Here is a 17628-nt window from a genome sequence, read left to right on the forward strand (position 1 = left end):
GAAAGGCAGTGTGCTGCAGTGGCTCTTACACATGGAACTTCAGGAAGGTTTCCTACCTGCTGAAAGCCCACTTCATTATCTGTTGAGTGGGTAAAAAACATGACTCCATGGGGGGGCAGTAGAATGTTGAGGTAAAGAGTGTGTGCTCTACAGTCAAACATCTGAGTCCAAATCCTGGTTTTGCTACCTAGAAGGTGTGGGGAGCATTGGGAAAGTTACTTAATCACCCTGTGCCTGTTTCCTCACATGTAAGGTAAGAATAGTAACAATTCCTACTTTCTAAGATTTTTAAAAGGTTTAATGAATAAAACATGTAAAGCCTTAGAGGAGTGTCAGGCAACTGGTAACCATTTAATAGTCATTACCTGTGCTGTTTATAGTTGAAGGATTAAGTGAGATGATCAGAAAAATACCTATCAATTTTATTACTCAGAAAGTAGTTATTAGGAAAGTAGATCCAAGGGCAGTTGTAGGATGAGTTAGAAGCAAGTGAATCTATGCTCCCATCTTGGATGCTTTGAGGACTAGGCCAGTGAGAGTACAGATGTAGAGGTTGCTTTTTGAAATACTTTCTTTAGCTCTGTAGCATTTGGTGATTGAATACGAGGGGTTGAAAAAGATGACCCAAAGGTGACACCAGTTTTCAGCCTCGGCATTAGGGAAATGGATATTGTACCCCCCATGAATGAAGTGTGTCCTGGGTATTTTAACATGTCAGCCAGATAATTTTAGCATTCTCATTAAAAAATAATAGATATTTTAATTTCTGGTTTTAATAAATGCAGGAAACTAAAGAGTTTCAGCCTGTGTATGCTAAACTATGAAATCTGATCCATGTTGGTAAAGGAACAATTTGATTACATAGCTATACTACAAGGAAAATTATGCCCGTGATGCAACTTTGAACTTTGAGGACATCTCAGCTTTTTATTTAGAGCACTGAAGTGGCAGAATGGTTCCTCAGAGGAAATTAAGAGAGAGAAAGGCATGCTGGTGCTCAGAATAGCAGAGAAGATTGAAATAAATGGGAAATGTGGTAAAATGACTGAAAATAAGCCAAATATATAAGATAAAGTTAGGTCATAGTTATTGTTTATTGAACACCTGCTACATACTGGCCATCGCTTTTGGATTGGGGATACAGTTAGTTACAACTGCCGAGGTCTACCTGGAACTGTCCTGGTTTTAGCACTGAAATCCCATGTCCTGGGAAACTGCTTGGCCTCAGGCAAACCAGGACAGTGGGTCACACTCAGCACAGCAGTGAACAAGGCAGTCTTTGCACTCAAGGAACTCACATTCAAGTTGGGGGATCGAGAGACAGACGCAAAGCAGATAAAAATAAGACAAAAGGCACAGTTTTGTATATAGTGCAGCATCAGGTTAGAAGGAATGTAAACTATTTATATATTGGTTCATCTATTCATTTTGAAAAAGGAGCTGGCTCCTTCTATATCTAGTGTGGGAAAGAGAGGGTCACCACAGGTCATAATTTGACTTTCAGAAGGATCACTGCTTACCCCCTCAGAGTGGATACACATGAAGTGGGTAGGCTCCCATTGCCCTGAGGGAAGGGAATAGAAGGACTGTTTTTCTGTCTGACCCAGCTTGCCCTTCACAGGACCTGGTAGAAACTTTTCAAAGAGGCCACATGCACCGGGGAGAGGAGGATGGAGGCTCTGGCCCTGCCTCCTTGAGAGCCAGCAGTGTTAGAAGCTTTATGATGGATAAGGGTAATCCTGATTGAGGGCTGGGTAGAAAAGACACCATAGCCTCCCAAGGTGACCAGGAGCTGACCAGGAATGAAGATGGGCTGGACCCAGCACCAGGACCCAGGTGGTCTTTGTTACTGCTGTATAAGTGGAGACCAACTATCATGATTTGTCCAGGACTGAAGGGTTTCCTTGCTCATGGGACTTCAAACCCACAGCTGAGGTGGCTTTTAAGATGACCTATTATCCAAACCAAGACACTTTTGAGAATGAAATGGGAGGCTGTTAATAAACACACCCGTTCAACCAGCTGTATGTTGGAGCCATTCTGGGGAGCTCCAGAGAGAGATGGGACCCTATCTACATTAGACTACATTTATTCTGGATTCAAATTACAGGAAGATGTGGGGCCTTGTGTAGCTGAGGCAGCAAACCTTCCCTTATCTAGTTACCCTGCCATGGTGACAGGCTATGGGGACAATGACCTTGGTGTAATTGTTAACCAAACAGCTCAAATATAAGTTCCATTACTCGACTGCAGACAAAACTGTCCTCAGGGCACCAGCAAAGCAGAGGAACAACCATGACAACAAAAATAAAAGTTCAGAAATTTGCGATAACAATATCTATCAAGGACCTAATCTAAGTATGTACATGGTTTTTTAAATTGAGGTGTAGGTCATGTACAATATTACATAAGTTTCAGGTGTACAAGGTAGTAATCCACAATTTTTAAAGACTATATTCCATTTACAGTTATTATAAAATATTGGCTATATTACCCATGTTGTACAATATATTGTTGTGGCTTATTTATTTTATACATACTAGTTTGTAACTCTTAATCCCCTACCCCTATCTTGCCCCTTCCTCCTTTCCTCTCCCCACTGGTAGTCATTAGTTCGTTCTCTGTATCTGTGATTCTGTTTCTTTTTTGTTACATTCACTAGTTAGTTTTATTTTTTACATTCCACATATAAGTGATAATCATACAGTATTTGTCTTTCTCTGACTTTTTTCACTTAACATAATATCCTCCAGGTCCATCCATGTTGTTGCAAATGGAAATATTTCATTCCTTTTTATGGCTGAGTAGTATTATAGTGTATTTATTTATACTACATCTTCTTTATCCATTCATCTTTTGATGGACACTTAGGTTGCTTCCATATGTTGGCAATTGTAAATAATGCTGCCACGAACACTGGGGTGCATGTATCTTTTTGAATGAAGGTTTTGGGGGTTTGTTTTTGAATACCAAGGAGTGGAATTGCTGGGTCATATAGCAATTCTATTTTTAGTTTTTTGAGAAACCTCCATACTGTTTTCCACAGTGGCTGCACCAATCTACATTCCCACCAACAGTGTGCAAGGGTTCCCTTTTTTCCACATCCTTGCCAACCTTTGTTATTTATGTTCTTTTGATGATGGCCATTCTGACAGGTGTGAGGTAACATCTCATTATGGTTTTGATTTGCATTTCCCTGATGATTAGCAATGTTGAGCATTGTATTCTTTGGAAAAACATCTATTCAAGTCTTCTGCCCATTTTTTAAAATTCAGGTTGTTTGTTTTCTTGAGTTATATAAGTTGTTTATATATGCTGGATATTAATCCCTTATTGGTCATATCATTAGCAAATATTTTCTCCTAGTCTGTAGATTGTCTTTTCTTTTTGTGGATGGTTTCCTTTGCTGTACAAAAGCTTTTAAGTCTAATTAGGTCCCATTTGTTTATTTTTGCTTTTATTTCCTTTGCTTTAGGAGACAGATCCCCAAAAATATTGCTACAATTTATATCAAAGAGTGTTTTGCATGTTTTCCTCGTATATTTAGGTCTTTAATCCATTTTGAGTTTATTTTTGTGTATGGTGTTCTAATTTCATTCTTTTACATGTAGCTATCCAGATTTCCCAGCATCACTTATTGAAGAGACTGTCTCTTCTCCACTGAATATTCTTGTCTCCTTTGTCGTAGATTAAATGACCATAAGTGCATGGGTTTATTTCTGGGCTATCTATTCTGTTCCATTGAGCTATGTGTCTGTTTCTGTGCCAGTATCATACTGTTTTGATTACTGTAGCTTTAGTAGTATACTGTAGTATAGTCTGAAGTCAGGGAGTGTAATTCCTCCAGCTCTATTCTTCTTTCTCAAGATTGTTTTGGCTATTTGGGGTCTTTTGTGTTTCTATACAAATTGTAGGATTATTTCTTCTTGTTCTGAGAAAAATACTCTTGGTATTTTTTTTTAATTTATTTTTTTGGCGGTACATGCGCCTCTCACTGTTGTGGCCTCTCCCGTTGTGGAGCACAGGCTCCAGACGCGCAGGCTCAGCGGCCACGGCTCATGGGCCCAGCTGCTCCGCGGCATGTGGGATCTTCCCGGACCGGGACACGAACCCATGTACCCTGCATCGGCAGGCGGACTCTCAACCACTGCGCCACCAGGGAAGCCCTATGCTTGGTATTTTGATAGGGATTAGATTGAATCTGTAGATTTCCTTGAATAGTATGGTCATTTTAACAATATTATTATTCCAATCCACAATCACAGTATATCTTTCTATCTGTTTGTGACATCTTCAATTTCTTTCATCAGGGTCTTATCATTTTCTGAGTACAGATATTTTACCTCCTTAGGTAGGTTTATTCCTAGGTACTTTATTGTTTTCGATGCGATTGTAAATGGGTTTGTTTTCTTAATTTCTCTTTCTGATAGTTCATTATTAGTGTATAGAAATGCAACATATTTCTGTATATTAATTTTGTATCCTAGCACATGTATGTTTTGTGCTGTTTTGGAAAGTAAAAAATTTCTTTAAAGTACCTGGGATGCAGCAGTATTGAGAGTATATGAGGCCGAATAAAATATTCAGAGCTTTGTGTCTGAAATTCCCCATCTGGGTGGAGGGTACTTGGCTGGGATAACATGAGGGTGGGGTTTGCCAGCCTGGGTTCTCCACTGGGGCTGGCAGGGTCTTTGCTGTCATCAAAGTCCTGGGAGCTGGAGGCCCCACGGCTAGTCCAAGATGGATCAGGATTTGAACATAAGTCTCTTTGCAAAGCCCATACTCTTGTTTATAGGAGAGTAACTCTCACTCTCTCTCACTGACTAACCATAATGCAGAGGGAGTCTTATCACATAGCAGCAGCACAGCGTAATGTGGGATGCAGAGGAGAAAGGAATGAGCTCTGTCAGGGGATGGCTGCAGAGAAGAGATAGTGAATATCTGCAAGTCCCCATCCGTCCATGGACAGTGGCTGTCTGCTGCTTCCTGGGGTCTTTAGAACCAATTCCCAAAGAAGAACTTAGTACTTACCCGGGCCAGATACTCAGGGCAGGAGTCCTGAAAATGTGTGTGCAAGTATTTATTTCCTTGAAACCTTGAGACCATCAGGAGAGGGAAGGTTGATAAACAGAGGAGGAAGAAGAAGACAGTGGCCAGTGGAGTCCTGGGTGCTGCCTGCTGGGCCCAGCAATGCCACACCAGGTGAGGAGAGGGTGAGGGCTCCCAGTCTGGGTAGAACTTTTCAGAATGGCTCATTTGCTGTCTTATTTTTACGAGTGGACGTGTGTTGAAAGAAGTTCTTCACTTGGTATGTTACAGACATTTTGCATGTCTAAAATATAGATCTGCATAACCATTAAAGAGCCGCAGAGCATGCCAGCCTATGGACTTAGTACAATTAATTGAGCCAGTCCACTAGAGAAAGGCATGCAGATTGTCTCCTGTTTTCATTAATAGAAATAATGCTGTAATAAACATTTCCATTTTTAAACACAGATCTTTGCTGAATTTATTATTCTTTAGGATAACTATCTTGTGGTGACCTTGCTGGGTCAGAGGATACAATAAGTCATATCTTAACTCTTCTGCATAGAAAATGTGTACCTGTGTGCATTTTTACTCACCGCACATGGCATTTGTGTCTCCATCTGCTCCTGTTAACTGTGGTCACTGTCATTCTTTTCATTTGTATATTTACATATTTGACCTGCAAAAATTAATTTGTCATTGTTTTCATTTTTATTTATTCATTCATTTCATTTATTACAACTCGTGGGATCAAATAGCTTTTTACATTTTTCTATCTGTAGTGCTTCTTATGTGAATTGATGTTTAGCATCCATTGCCTGTTTTCTATTGGGACATTTGTGGGATTTCTTTCTGTCATTGATATTTAAGTACTTTGCACTTAGAAAATACTGTACTTCTATGTCATCCGTCTCCTGACTGTCCTGCCTTTTGCTTTGTTAGTGTGTGATATTTGTCACGCCAGAGTTTTAAGTTTTTATGTAGGAAAAGCTATCACATTTTCCCTGGCTTTAGCATTTTATATATATATATATATATACATACACAGACACACACATATATATACACATCTTAAAACGTGTACCTTAATATATTTATATATATACATATTCTGTATGTATTTAATCTCAAAACCAAAAATCCATCTCTACCCTCAAGCTTATAAAATATATTCTCCCCTTTTTTAGAATATTTTTCTTTTTCAAATTATTAATACCTTTGAAATGTGTGCTGCTGTGACAGTTGAGTGTAGTGATCAGGGTCCTTAGTTGTACCTTTCCAAAGTACTTCTGTCTAAGGTGAGAAGGAAGCAACTTGAAGGGACAGGGGACACGGAGCAGGTCACAGAACGAATGGGTGTGAGTTGGGGGGCACCGGCTCCGTGCCACTAGGCCGGCCACAGTTCCCCCAGGGCCACCCCCGCAGGCCTGCTAAGACACCCCTGCAGCCGGCACAGGCCCTGCCGCCACTCCACGGGGACACCCAGCTCCCCTGCTGCTGGCAGAGCCTGTGTGCTGCTGTCTTGGGCATTGGTAGGGCTGCAGCCCTGCTGCCGTCTGGCCAGAATGGGCCCTGGGGCCCTGCTGATCCCCTGCTTTGAATCCTCAAGCTTTGGATTTGGATTCCGATGGAATAAATGTGTTGGCAAGAGTCTAGGTCCCCCACCCAGGCACTAGCTGTGCGGGCCCTCTGGTGGGCGTGGGGAGGTCCTGCTGCCCTGGGGGTGGATGCCGACTGCAGCTTTTCCCAATAGGCAGTCACTTTCACTAACACCCTACAGTAGACAACAAGTTCTTTCCCTGCTGTGCTGAAGTGTCACTGTTGTCATATGCTGAACATCTGTAATTCTGTTTTTTAAACCCAAATTAATTCTGGGTTTATGAAAAAGAGGCTGACAACCTGACTTGCAGAGCCACCATTCACTGTCTACTCATTTCTGAAAAACCGTTTTCCATGAGACCTAATTACACTTTATTTGATGCAACTCAATTACGGGAAAACATTTTACACGTATGTGAAACATCTACCCAATCCTGACCGACTAGAGCATTGGGTGACACAGGAGTTTAGATGTTAGTGTTGAAAAGATGGTAAACCATTCACATAAGACAAAGAAAGCCGTTTTAGTGAATTAAGAGAGTATTTCGTGTCTCACAGTTGCTCAGAGCATCTTCTTCTCCTCCAGGAGGCCTCTTCCCTTTGCTCAGCCATATTCTTGATATTATTCCTCAGTGAGGTTGACTGACTTCTTGCGTGAGCCGAGCTTCCGCCACAGATCTGGTTACTTCTTTCACTAACTCACTCTTTAGCCAGAGGGAACTCTGATGAAAAAGTTCTGTATTGGTTTCCTGCATGGTTTGTTGCTTATTATTATTTCAAGCCTGATTGTATCAGAAGGGCAATGCCTGTGCATGTATTCTTGCTGTTACGAAGGAACGGAGCAGACCCCCCTCTGGTCCCAGCAGAGGTACATTTGTTTTGAAATCTTTGAAGGGATCCTGGTTTCCATTCAGAGCTGCTCTCTGGGCTGCATGAGATCAGTAAACCACCTTCATTTTTTAGGTAAGCAGCACCTTTAAGCCCAAACTATTAGGTGGGTCTGGAGTGAAGGAAGGGAGTGAGCAAAGATGTAAGATGTAAGACAGGAAAAAACAGCAGAGTTCAAGTGTATCTGGCCTCATAAGTCGGTAAGAAGTTGGATATTCTTTTGAGGATGGTGAGGCCTTGAAGAGAGTGACACAAGTCAAGCAGGTGTTTTAGGAAGCTTCCTCTGTCCCACAATTAAGTGCTCAAAAGATATTTGTGTGATGCAAGGCAGCACTTCAAGGTCTTTTGCATGCTTTCAGGCATACACAGTGTGCAGAAGAGGCCAGCCCGAGTGTGTGACCTGTCGTTCAGTGTTTGGGGCAGGTTAGCCCCCAGCAAGTGGCTTCTCTTCTGTCAGATGCCATCTTTTCTCCCCAGTATTTCCACGAATTGCATGAACTCAACTTCAGCCACAGCCCTTCATGGTGGTTTAACCTCCATTCCTTAGTACATCAAAAGGATGAGTAAAACTAACTCTGCTGTCCTCTGGAACAACCTAGAAACTGTTTCATGTCTGGGACAAAGAAGCTGATAGACTTGCAGGGACAGTTCTTAGGAAACCACCAACTTTGTGTGCTTTTTGTGTCAGAGAATCAGAGAGTCAGAAAACAACACCGAAAAGAGTATCTAGGAGGTAGGATTCAAATGCCCTGAGATATGGGCAGAGATAAGCTTCCTGCACTTCAGAGACTTCTGACTCTGAAGTGCTTTGATTGGCAGGAAAGCAGATGGGGAAGAAAAGGCAAAGTAACCAAGTTCAAGTTTTTTGTGTGTAGTTTCAGTTCAGAGTTAGAACATTCACAGTGAAAGTATATCCTTTTAGACTGTAGAAGCTTAGGTGGGGCAAAGAGAAGGACAGAAGTATATCTGAGTTGGGAATGAGTCTGAGCAGCTAAAACGGTAAAGATGCTTCCAGAAGCAGGGACACTTCTTGACTGGTTTTAATCCTCCTTAGTGAAATATTAGTGATTTACTTCAGCTCCAACCTGAGGGAGCTCTGGTGGAGAGGGCATAGGACGAACGCCCCCAGCTGCTCCCAAGATGCAAACTAGGGGATGAGTACAGCCGGGAAGATGGCCTTGACCAAAAGGGGGTGAGGCCAAGAGGCCATGGTAAACAGGAAGCCCTTAACCAAGACACATACTGGGAAAGAAGAGTCAGAGCGAGCAGGGCGCTCACATCTCAAGGTCAGTAACCTTCTAGAAAAAAGACTGGGTGTGACCGCGTTCACACTTTTAAAATTATTAGTGGGCAGGGAGTCGGGCTGTGGATACAGGAGGATGACCAGTAGGGAAAGCAGGAGGAGAGCTGCGGGGAAAAGCTTTAATTAATTCGCAGAATGGTTGATCTCTGTGAACCTGTACATTTACTGATGGGCATAGTGTAGTAAAAGGGTGTTGCATAAAGTCCTTTTTCTCAGTCTGTTCCTGGGAAAATCTGGTAGATTCTCTTAAGAAGATGCTGTGAGGCAGGGAGTGGAAACCTGGACCACCTGCACCCCCTGGAAGCAGGAGCCTCTGAGCAGCCCAGACCTCCCAGCCACGGGCACCATCAGGCCTGCCTCTAAAAACAAGGGAGGGGACTAAGGACCACAGAGCTGTGACCCTTCCAGCCCAGCGGCTTGTTCTCAGGGCTTAGCCCAGGTTTTCTCTTTCACAGGCCTCGGCTCCCCAGCATGTGGACAGTTGTCCAAGCTGGGCAGGAAAGATGTGGGAGCAGGAACGGGCTCCCAGACACAGCAGGAGTCTCAGCGCGGGCTGGGGAATGCTGGCTTGGGGAACCGAGTGGAGACTAGGATCCTCCGAGTTTCAGAAAGGGCCCCGGCATCCGGGAAAGCAGAACATCTCACAGAGGGTAGAACAGTGTGTCTGAGGAGGTGGGGAAGGTCTGCAAGGACAGCCAGCAGAGGAAGCAGCAGGTCTGAAGAGGGGCACCCAACCCAGATGAACTTGTGAGCAAAGTCACTTCTGAGGTTTGCTGAGATGTATTAACAGTAGAGAAATCCAGGAATATCTTGATTAATGGCATCCTTGAGGATGAAGCTCTTTTATACAGACAGCTCTAATAGAAAAAAAACCTTGAGCCAAAATCCCTTCATAAATCATGCAAAAAATGTCTGCCTACTCAACAAAAATAGCTCCGGGCCAGTCTCTGTTTGCCTTTGGTTAGACGTTGATAAATAGGGCTCATCCTTAGCAAAGTTGTAACAGCTGAACTTTATCTTCAGTCCAGTGTCTTTCTGCACCTTTCATTCACATCCGAGGCCTCTAGGTCCTTTGAGTTTAGACATATCAGAATGCAAGTGCCCTTCTGCTTTCTTCATCCTTTAGCTACGCTGACTTCGGTGCCTTGCGAATGAAGGGGTTGCTACTAGTTATTATCAATGAGCACCTGTTTTCTAGTAATCCTCCCACATTCCTGAGTCCTTACTCCCAGTGCGGGGGCAGGCATTCACTGAGGGTCTTTCTGTCTTTCTGACGTGAAATATAATTTCCTTGACTCTGATTGGATCTACTCAGTCCACGCTTGGCTTCTCCACCTCCAGCCCCCGAATTAGTCATAGTTGTCGGTGGAATAGCTCAGATTTGTCATAATATCCCGGTGGTGTGGGAGAAATGGATGCCTAAACCAAAACAGGTTTTTGTTAGGAGTGAGGAGAGGGAAATGGGTGATGCTCAGCTCTCTAAGAATTTAAATCAGGTCATGTAATTCTGGTGCCTAAAAGCCTCCAACAGCTTCCACTTGCTCTTAGAATTGTATCAGAAAATCTTCATCCTGTCTATCTACACAGTCTAATCTCTTGTCGTTGTCCGCATCTCCTCTCAATGGCTCCAGCTACAATGATTTTTAAAAACAAGTTCCTCCTAGAGCTGTTATTGTTTATGCCATAGACACATGTCCCAGGAATCGTGCTTGGTGCTGGAGTGACAGATGTAAGCAAGATGTCAAGTCTGGGGGCTTCCCTGGTGGTGCAGTGGTTAAGAGTCTGTCTGCCGATAAAGGGGACACGGGTTCATGGCCCGGTCCAGGAAGATCCCACATGCCGCGGAGCGGCTGGGCCCGTGAGCCATGGCCGCTGAGCCTGCGCGTCCGGAGCCTGTGCTCCGCAACGGGAGAGGCCACAGCAGTGAGAGGCCCGCGTACTGCAAAAAAAAAAAAAAAAGATGTCAAGTTTGAACTCCCTTATGGATGTCATTCAAGATAATTTCAAACAAGACCCAATTTCATTTTTGTCCCTTCCCACCCACTAGATGGTAATCACATCATTTCCTGAAAATGCCCCGTGGTTTTGCACCTTTATCTCCTCTTCTTATTTGTCTACCTGGAAAGTCTCATTCAGGTTGGAAGGCCCAGGATGTGGTACACTTGTTTTTATTTTTTTTTACAAAATCTTCCCCAAATCTGTTAGAATGAATTGTTCCTCTCTGGGATGTTGTAAAACTTGATCAAAGAAATGATCTAGTTTTATTATAATGAATTGCTCCTTTAATCTATCTGACCCAATACGTTATGCATGACTAGAGGGCAGAGACTGTGTCTTTCTCATGCTTGTGTCTCCAGGACCTAAGCAGGGTACCTGGTAGAGCTCAGTAAAATTTTCATCAAATTGCTTCATTAAATTACCTACAAGACAGAGATGAGAGTTACTTCATCTGACTATATCACAGAGCTGTTATAGGCACAGATAATATAGATGTGAAAGGTTTTGGAAAATAGAATGTTCTGTAACCATAAGGCAGCACTATGTGTTATTATATGGACACATTATAATTTTGTTCTGATTATCATTACATTTTTTATTTCATATTTGATTTCATGTTTCCTGAGAAAGTTCCCACATTAGATACTGATGTTAAGGAGAAGACACCTGCTGGTGAACTTTTGGATGGAATCACATAAGCTCAGAGTCAGCATTAGGCAAACTTGTCTTTAGTGGTGCCTGCTCCCCCTTTTCTCAATTTTTACCCCCCTTTTATTTTGAACCTCTCATCAGGGGTCAAATGCATTCTTACATTGTTGCCTCTTGTTTCAGAGGCAATAATATATTTTTATGCTGACGTGGTTATACGTTCCCAGCAAGTTCTTAGGAAACTGAACTGTTATTTTATGAGGGAAGGGAGCAATGACGTACCTACTAAGATTATATAAGACAGAACCATGGGGGAAATTAGGTGAAGGGTACACAGATCCTCTCTGCACTATTTCTGCAAATTCCTGTGACTGTACAATTATTTAAAAATAAAAAGTTTTTAAAAATCAACGATAATGGTGGATTTATATATTCCCTGAGCCACGATACTTTGGAATCTGGAGGGCCTTCAGCGGTCCCTTCATCACCCCCTAAGCAAATGCCTGAGGTCAGCAAAGAGGCAGAGGGGACAGGAAGGCCATGCCCCGTGGGCCGTCCATGCTGGTGGAGCTGCAGGCCCCTTCCCGTGCCCTGTAGACTCTGCCCCAATCTCACATTCTCAGTGCAGACTTCCCAGCCCTCCTATCCAGGGGGGAACACTACCACACCATCCCGGTCCTGCTTTGTTTTTCTTCATGCACTTACCACCTAACTCTATTTTGTCCTTCTCTATTTTATTTTCTGCCTCCTCCCACTAGAATGTAAGTTCCATTATGGCAAGGATATATTTTTTTAATTTATTGCTGTATCCTCATCACCTAGAGCAGAGTTGGGCCCAGAGCAGGCACTCAGAGAATGTTTGTTGGAATGAATGAATCTTTGTAGAAAATGAAAGCTTGAAAATAAGCTATTTCCCCGAGAGAGAAGTAACTCAAATCCGCCCATCTTTGTACGAGAGCAAACCTGACTTTGAAGCTAAGACCTTTTTCCTGTGTTCATACTTCAGATAAAGAAGACACTGCTGATAGGATCTGAGAGGAAGGAAACAGTGCATCGAGCTGGGGCTCTCAATGTGACATTATAAATTGTCTTTCTGTAGACTGGCCTCCCAAACAGGTTCCAGAGATGGATTACCTTACTTTCCTCTTGGCTATTCTTTATGTATACAAAGGTAAAGATAATGTCTTCATTTAAAGAATTTACTCCTTTTTTAGTCTTATAGTGTGACATGTTCAGAATTTATAATGCCCTTACTTGGCTTAGATAATTTCTCACTTGTTCAGAAAAACTACAAGTTGTAAATACCAATTATCAGCAGTGGAAACCTTTTTAGACTAAGGTAGAAACTGTTAGCCTCAATTTACTATCTTGCTAGGTCTAGAGTAAGCTTCAGATGTCTGTTTGGTGTTTCAATCATCGGGTCTAATTGAATTCACATGATCACGTGATGGTGTGTCTTTCAGCTCCATGTGAACAGATATTTTGGGACACAACTGTTAAACTTGCTAAGAATATGGCCCTAGAATGTGTGTATCCATCAAAGGACACTTTAACCCAGATGGAGTGGTTCAAGATCAAGACACTGGAGAGAGAGTCCATAGCCATTTTCAACCCTACTTACCATGTGATCATAAGAGAGCCGTATGTTGATAGGGTTTACTTTTCAAATTCAACCACGGCCTCTAACGATATGACCTTGTCCTTCCATAATGCCTCTGAGGTGGACGTTGGCTTCTATTCCTGCTTTCTTCATACTTTCCCACATGGAACCTGGGAAAAGGTGATACAGGTGGTTCCATCAGGTAAGTGAAATTTTTATTTATCTTTTTACCCATCTACAATATTTGTTTCTGTAAAGACCAAGTAGAAACTGTGAAATGCTTTATCATATTTTTGTGTCATTTTCCAATTCCATTTCTAGATTCTATATTATTGTTTCAAAGAAATAATACTGTGAATCAGTTCCATTTTTCTTAATGTGCTATCATTTCTGAGTAGAAGAAGCGTCTCATGAATTCGAATGTCATGGGAGAAGGCACAGGTTTTATCTTGTCTTAATGAGAACTTGAACGTAGATTAAGCTGATGTTGGCAATGTTGGGGTTCAGGGGTCAGACACCTCCTGTGACGTAGTCCCGTTTCCTTTTGCTTCCAACCCTGCTTGTTCAGAGTCCTTTCTGTAACACCAAATCTGGGTTTATTAGTGAATCCTAGGCAGAGTTCAAGCACCGACTCTGTTTTTAGCTTCATCCAAGTTTCACTAGAGAAGATGCTTCAGAAATTGCAAGCTGTCATCTCAGAAATAATCAAATGATCTCTTGAAGTATTTCCTGCCATGTCTACCAGTGATTGTAGTTTGAAGCTTAGTTAGTCCTACAAGTAATAGCCACATGGATTGGGTGTGACGTGTTGGAAAAACTTGGGTTTTATAGCCTTTACTTCCTTTATAACCTTATATTAGCTGCTCAGTCCCTCTGAATCTTAGGTTCCTGAATAGTCAATTGAGTTAATAATACCCTTCTCTTTGTTGAATGGTTTAGGGATCATATATGTAAGGAACTTGGCCCATGGTAGTTGGGGAATGGTAGGTATTATTATTACTGTCACTGTTATTATTTCCTAGGCTTTTGATACAAAATGACTAGTGATGAAATTTTTAGTTGTCAGAGATAGTCTAGGGAAGGAAATAATTTGGGACTGTGTGTTTCTTGTCTGGTGTCTGTCAAATTATATCCCAAATAGACATCCAGCAGAGCACATCATATACCACCTGATATAGTGCTTTCTTTTTAAGAAATCCATATTATAAAAGAACAATTTAAAGTACTATATAAGGAATATCTAATGGTCAGGAAGTAAGAAAAATTCCCATGTGTTAGTTTTCCCTTTCTGTTTAGGTGTAGCTAAGCTCAATAATAATTCTGTGTATATGGGCGAGGCTTACAGAGTGTCAGTTAGCAAAATCTCTTTAGTTAAATACTTACTTATTACAGACTCCGTTTTGCCACGCAAGATCTCATTTGCTGTTGTGTGCAGCCACCTGTTAAATGCTGTTTGCAAGTCTTCAGTGTATAGTCCACTCTGATTAGCCATGCAAGTGACGGAGAGGATGGGAAGGGTCTTAGGGGTGAGCTGTTTGACACATGGCCTGAGCCACCATGGCCAGATATACATGCCCTTCCCCACCCTGCCCCATGTGGTGAGCTTTTGTAGTTTGGGTCCCAAATCAGGTTATTCCAATTTCTGTAAAGAGCAACCAATTGAAAACAGGTACACCTGAAACTAACACAACATTGTAAATCAACTATACCCCAATAAAAAAAAAAGAAGGAAAAAAAGAAAACAGGTAGAACGGTGGTTACCAGGGTGGGGAGGTGGGGAACGGGGGAGATAGATGTCGGGCAGAGTACACAGTTGAAGTTATGTAGGATGAACAAGTCTAGAGACCCAATGTACAGCATGAAGACATTAATGATAGTTAATATCATTGTCTTGAACACTGGAAATTTTGCTGAGAGTAGATTTCAGGTGCCCTTATCACCAAAAAATGGTAACTATATGGGGAGAAGATGTGTAAATTAGCTTGACTACAGTAATCATTCCACGTATCATTTTGTTGTATATGCCCTAAACATACGCAATTTTTATTAAAGGCAAAACAAAACAGAAACAGGTAGCTTGACCTCTTGTGAAGGTTTAGGACAGAGGGTAGCACTAAATTATTGAGAACTAAATTATGGTTGCCACACCAAAGTAGGATTTTTAGCGTCATGTATGAATGATTTTGGCAATATTTTCTTAATTTTATCATCCAGATTTATTTCTCCTGTTATTATTTTGAGGACAGGAAAAGGGAGATCTCTGCCTCATGGGGCTTTTTCAAAAACAGTGGTGAGATTTTCAGTCAGTCACCAAGAAAGGGGCGGCCAACTCTCCATCTAGTTCAGATTAGAATCTGATGGTATTCTTAAACATATTTTGTTGTTGTTTTTGATCATTTATATTTTTAAAGAATAGATTGCATTAACCAGCCAGTGAGAGTATTTCATTCACTTTTGAGATTTGGAGAGCTTCATATTTTTTTAAAATGATGAACGATAGTGAATTTATAAAATATAGTAGCTGTATTTACATTAAATATACTTAACCTTAAATGTACTAAATTAACCTTAAATATACTTAACTTCTTCCATGTGTGCTTTATTAACAACATATTAGGATCTACGAATATCACATGCTTGTATGACATAAAGGGAGAGTTGATGATCTGTTTAACGGTGAAAGATTGGACTTGGAATCCGGAAATCTTAATCTGTATAATAGATCGTTGAGATCTTCAGAAAGGTGAGGGAATTGAGTCACACGCTCTCTAAAGATACTGATTTCTCCTGTTCACTGAAAGCTGATGATGTGTGAGGAACTGGATCAGTACCTTACCCAGGTCTTCTCATTTAACGCCCCCTGCACACTTGACTGTGGACGTAACCTTGACTTTCGAGTGAGAACACCGAAGGGAAGTAAGGTCCAGTAATCTGCTCAAGTTCTCAGACTTCGTTTGTGTCCACTGGATAGAGTTGCAATTACAGGATGGAAAGTGCCAGTTTGGGGGGCATAGGAGCCGGCGGGGGCCCTTGAATGAGGAGTCATCCATCATTGCTTGTCCTTTAGGCCTCCCTCCCCCTTGAGCTTTCAGCCCAGAGTTGAAGAGCAAATTGGATGTCTTCTTCTGGATAAATGATATTGTTAATGCAAAATTATGTTAAAACATGAGTTACCTTCAGAACAGGCATTTCTTAATCAGTAACTGATTTAGAGCATTCAATGGCAAGAATGGCTGCATTTATCTCACTGCCTCGTGGAAGAATATGCTGAGGCCACTCGAGAGGTGACATTTCAAAGGTGGCCCTTTCATGGCAGAGTTTGCGGTGGAAGTGGGGTTGTGGAGAAAATTACCGTAACCCATGTGTCTCTGGCTTTACTAGTCACTTATGGCAAATGTAGTTATATTTATGGAAATGTCCCCCTAAATGTATGATGCACCCCCAAAACTCTGCTAGCTAACTCTGATTAGGTGCCTACTGTGTGTGAAGTAAATGCCTGTCCTCTCGTTTCATGTTTGTGAAACACCAGGCGGGAGATGAGCTGCTCACGTGATACAAGCTGAGGAAACTGAAGTTCAGGGTCATTAACCAACTGAAGGTTGCTGAGCCGCGGCACCAGGATGACACCAGCTGGTGTTTCCAAAGAGCCAGAAATGAGAGGGAGGGGAGCTTGACACCAGCAGGGTGAACGTGAACAATTAAAAACAAGGATGAAGTAGAGTTGCTGGGCAATATTATATAAGCGACGGGTGTGCGACGTGGCGGTTCACGGTTTGTAAAGCTTATACTCCATTGATGGTCATTATTGAATGTTGCCTATATTCCCTGTGTTGCACAATACATCCCTGTAGCTTATTTAATACATAATAGTTTGTACCAGGAATTTTTTAGCATCGAGAGACTGGTGTGAGGGAAGAAGAGAAAAGGGTGTCTCCGGGGGTACTGGTGGTGTGGAGGAGGCATGAGGAAGTTGGTTCACGCAGGGGACAGAGACTGGATGGTGTGCCTGGAGCATGGAGCTCCAGGAGGGGTAGGTCTCACCCGGGCTCCTGGGCCCCTCACCGCCTGAGAGGCAGCCTTGAGGGTGAGGAAGAAACTGTGACAGTGGGACCCCTCTCTCTGCTCTTACAGCAGAGGTGCTCTGGGGCCCCAGGTAAGGTTTTATACAGTAGATCCTATGTTTAAAAAAGAAGCCGAAGCCCATGGGGCAAGAGAATGTCGGAGAAGAACTTGGAAAGATGGGACGGCCCAATGTTGCTGAGCCTAACGGGGTTGGAACTTGCCCCTGCAGTGTAGACTGTGGGAAGTCTCTGAATGTTTTCAGACGGAGACACATAATGACCACTTTTTTTCACCACCTAGAAGGTTAAACTAGTTGCATCCTTACAGAAGGGGAAGAGTTTAAGGGGCAGGGTGAACAACTATTATTTTATGGATCGGAACGCTCATCCACTGCTAGTAGGAGTGTAAGTCGGTGGGTCTGCTGTGTTATTGGTATTGGTAATATTCAGAGTTCTCCAGAGAAACAGCACCAATAGGATATGTCTGTGTCTAGAAAGACATT

The 17628-nt window shown here is 42.3% G+C and overlaps 1 protein-coding gene across 3 annotated transcripts in view; it reads left to right on the forward strand.

The window, feature by feature from the left end:
- Window positions 1–5001: 5001 nt before the first annotated feature.
- Window positions 5002–17628, forward strand: part of CD226 (CD226 molecule) — a 99070-nt gene continuing 86443 nt past the window's right edge. For 2 of the 3 annotated variants that reach the window (XM_024754848.1, XM_024754850.1), the window contains exons 1-3: window positions 8399–8801; window positions 12471–12635; window positions 12928–13266. In XM_024754848.1, coding sequence (XP_024610616.1) covers window positions 12590–12635; window positions 12928–13266 — 385 coding nt within the window. In that variant the 5' untranslated portion in view covers window positions 8399–8801; window positions 12471–12589. Of the gene's footprint in view, window positions 5203–8398; window positions 8802–12470; window positions 12636–12927; window positions 13267–17628 lie in introns of those variants that run through there. The other variant, XM_024754849.1, reaches the window with a different exon arrangement.

The sequence above is a fragment of the Neophocaena asiaeorientalis genome, unplaced genomic scaffold (genome assembly GCF_003031525.2).
Source record: "Neophocaena asiaeorientalis asiaeorientalis breed wild unplaced genomic scaffold, Neophocaena_asiaeorientalis_V1.1 scaffold124, whole genome shotgun sequence".
Taxonomy (NCBI): Eukaryota; Metazoa; Chordata; class Mammalia; order Artiodactyla; family Phocoenidae; genus Neophocaena; species Neophocaena asiaeorientalis.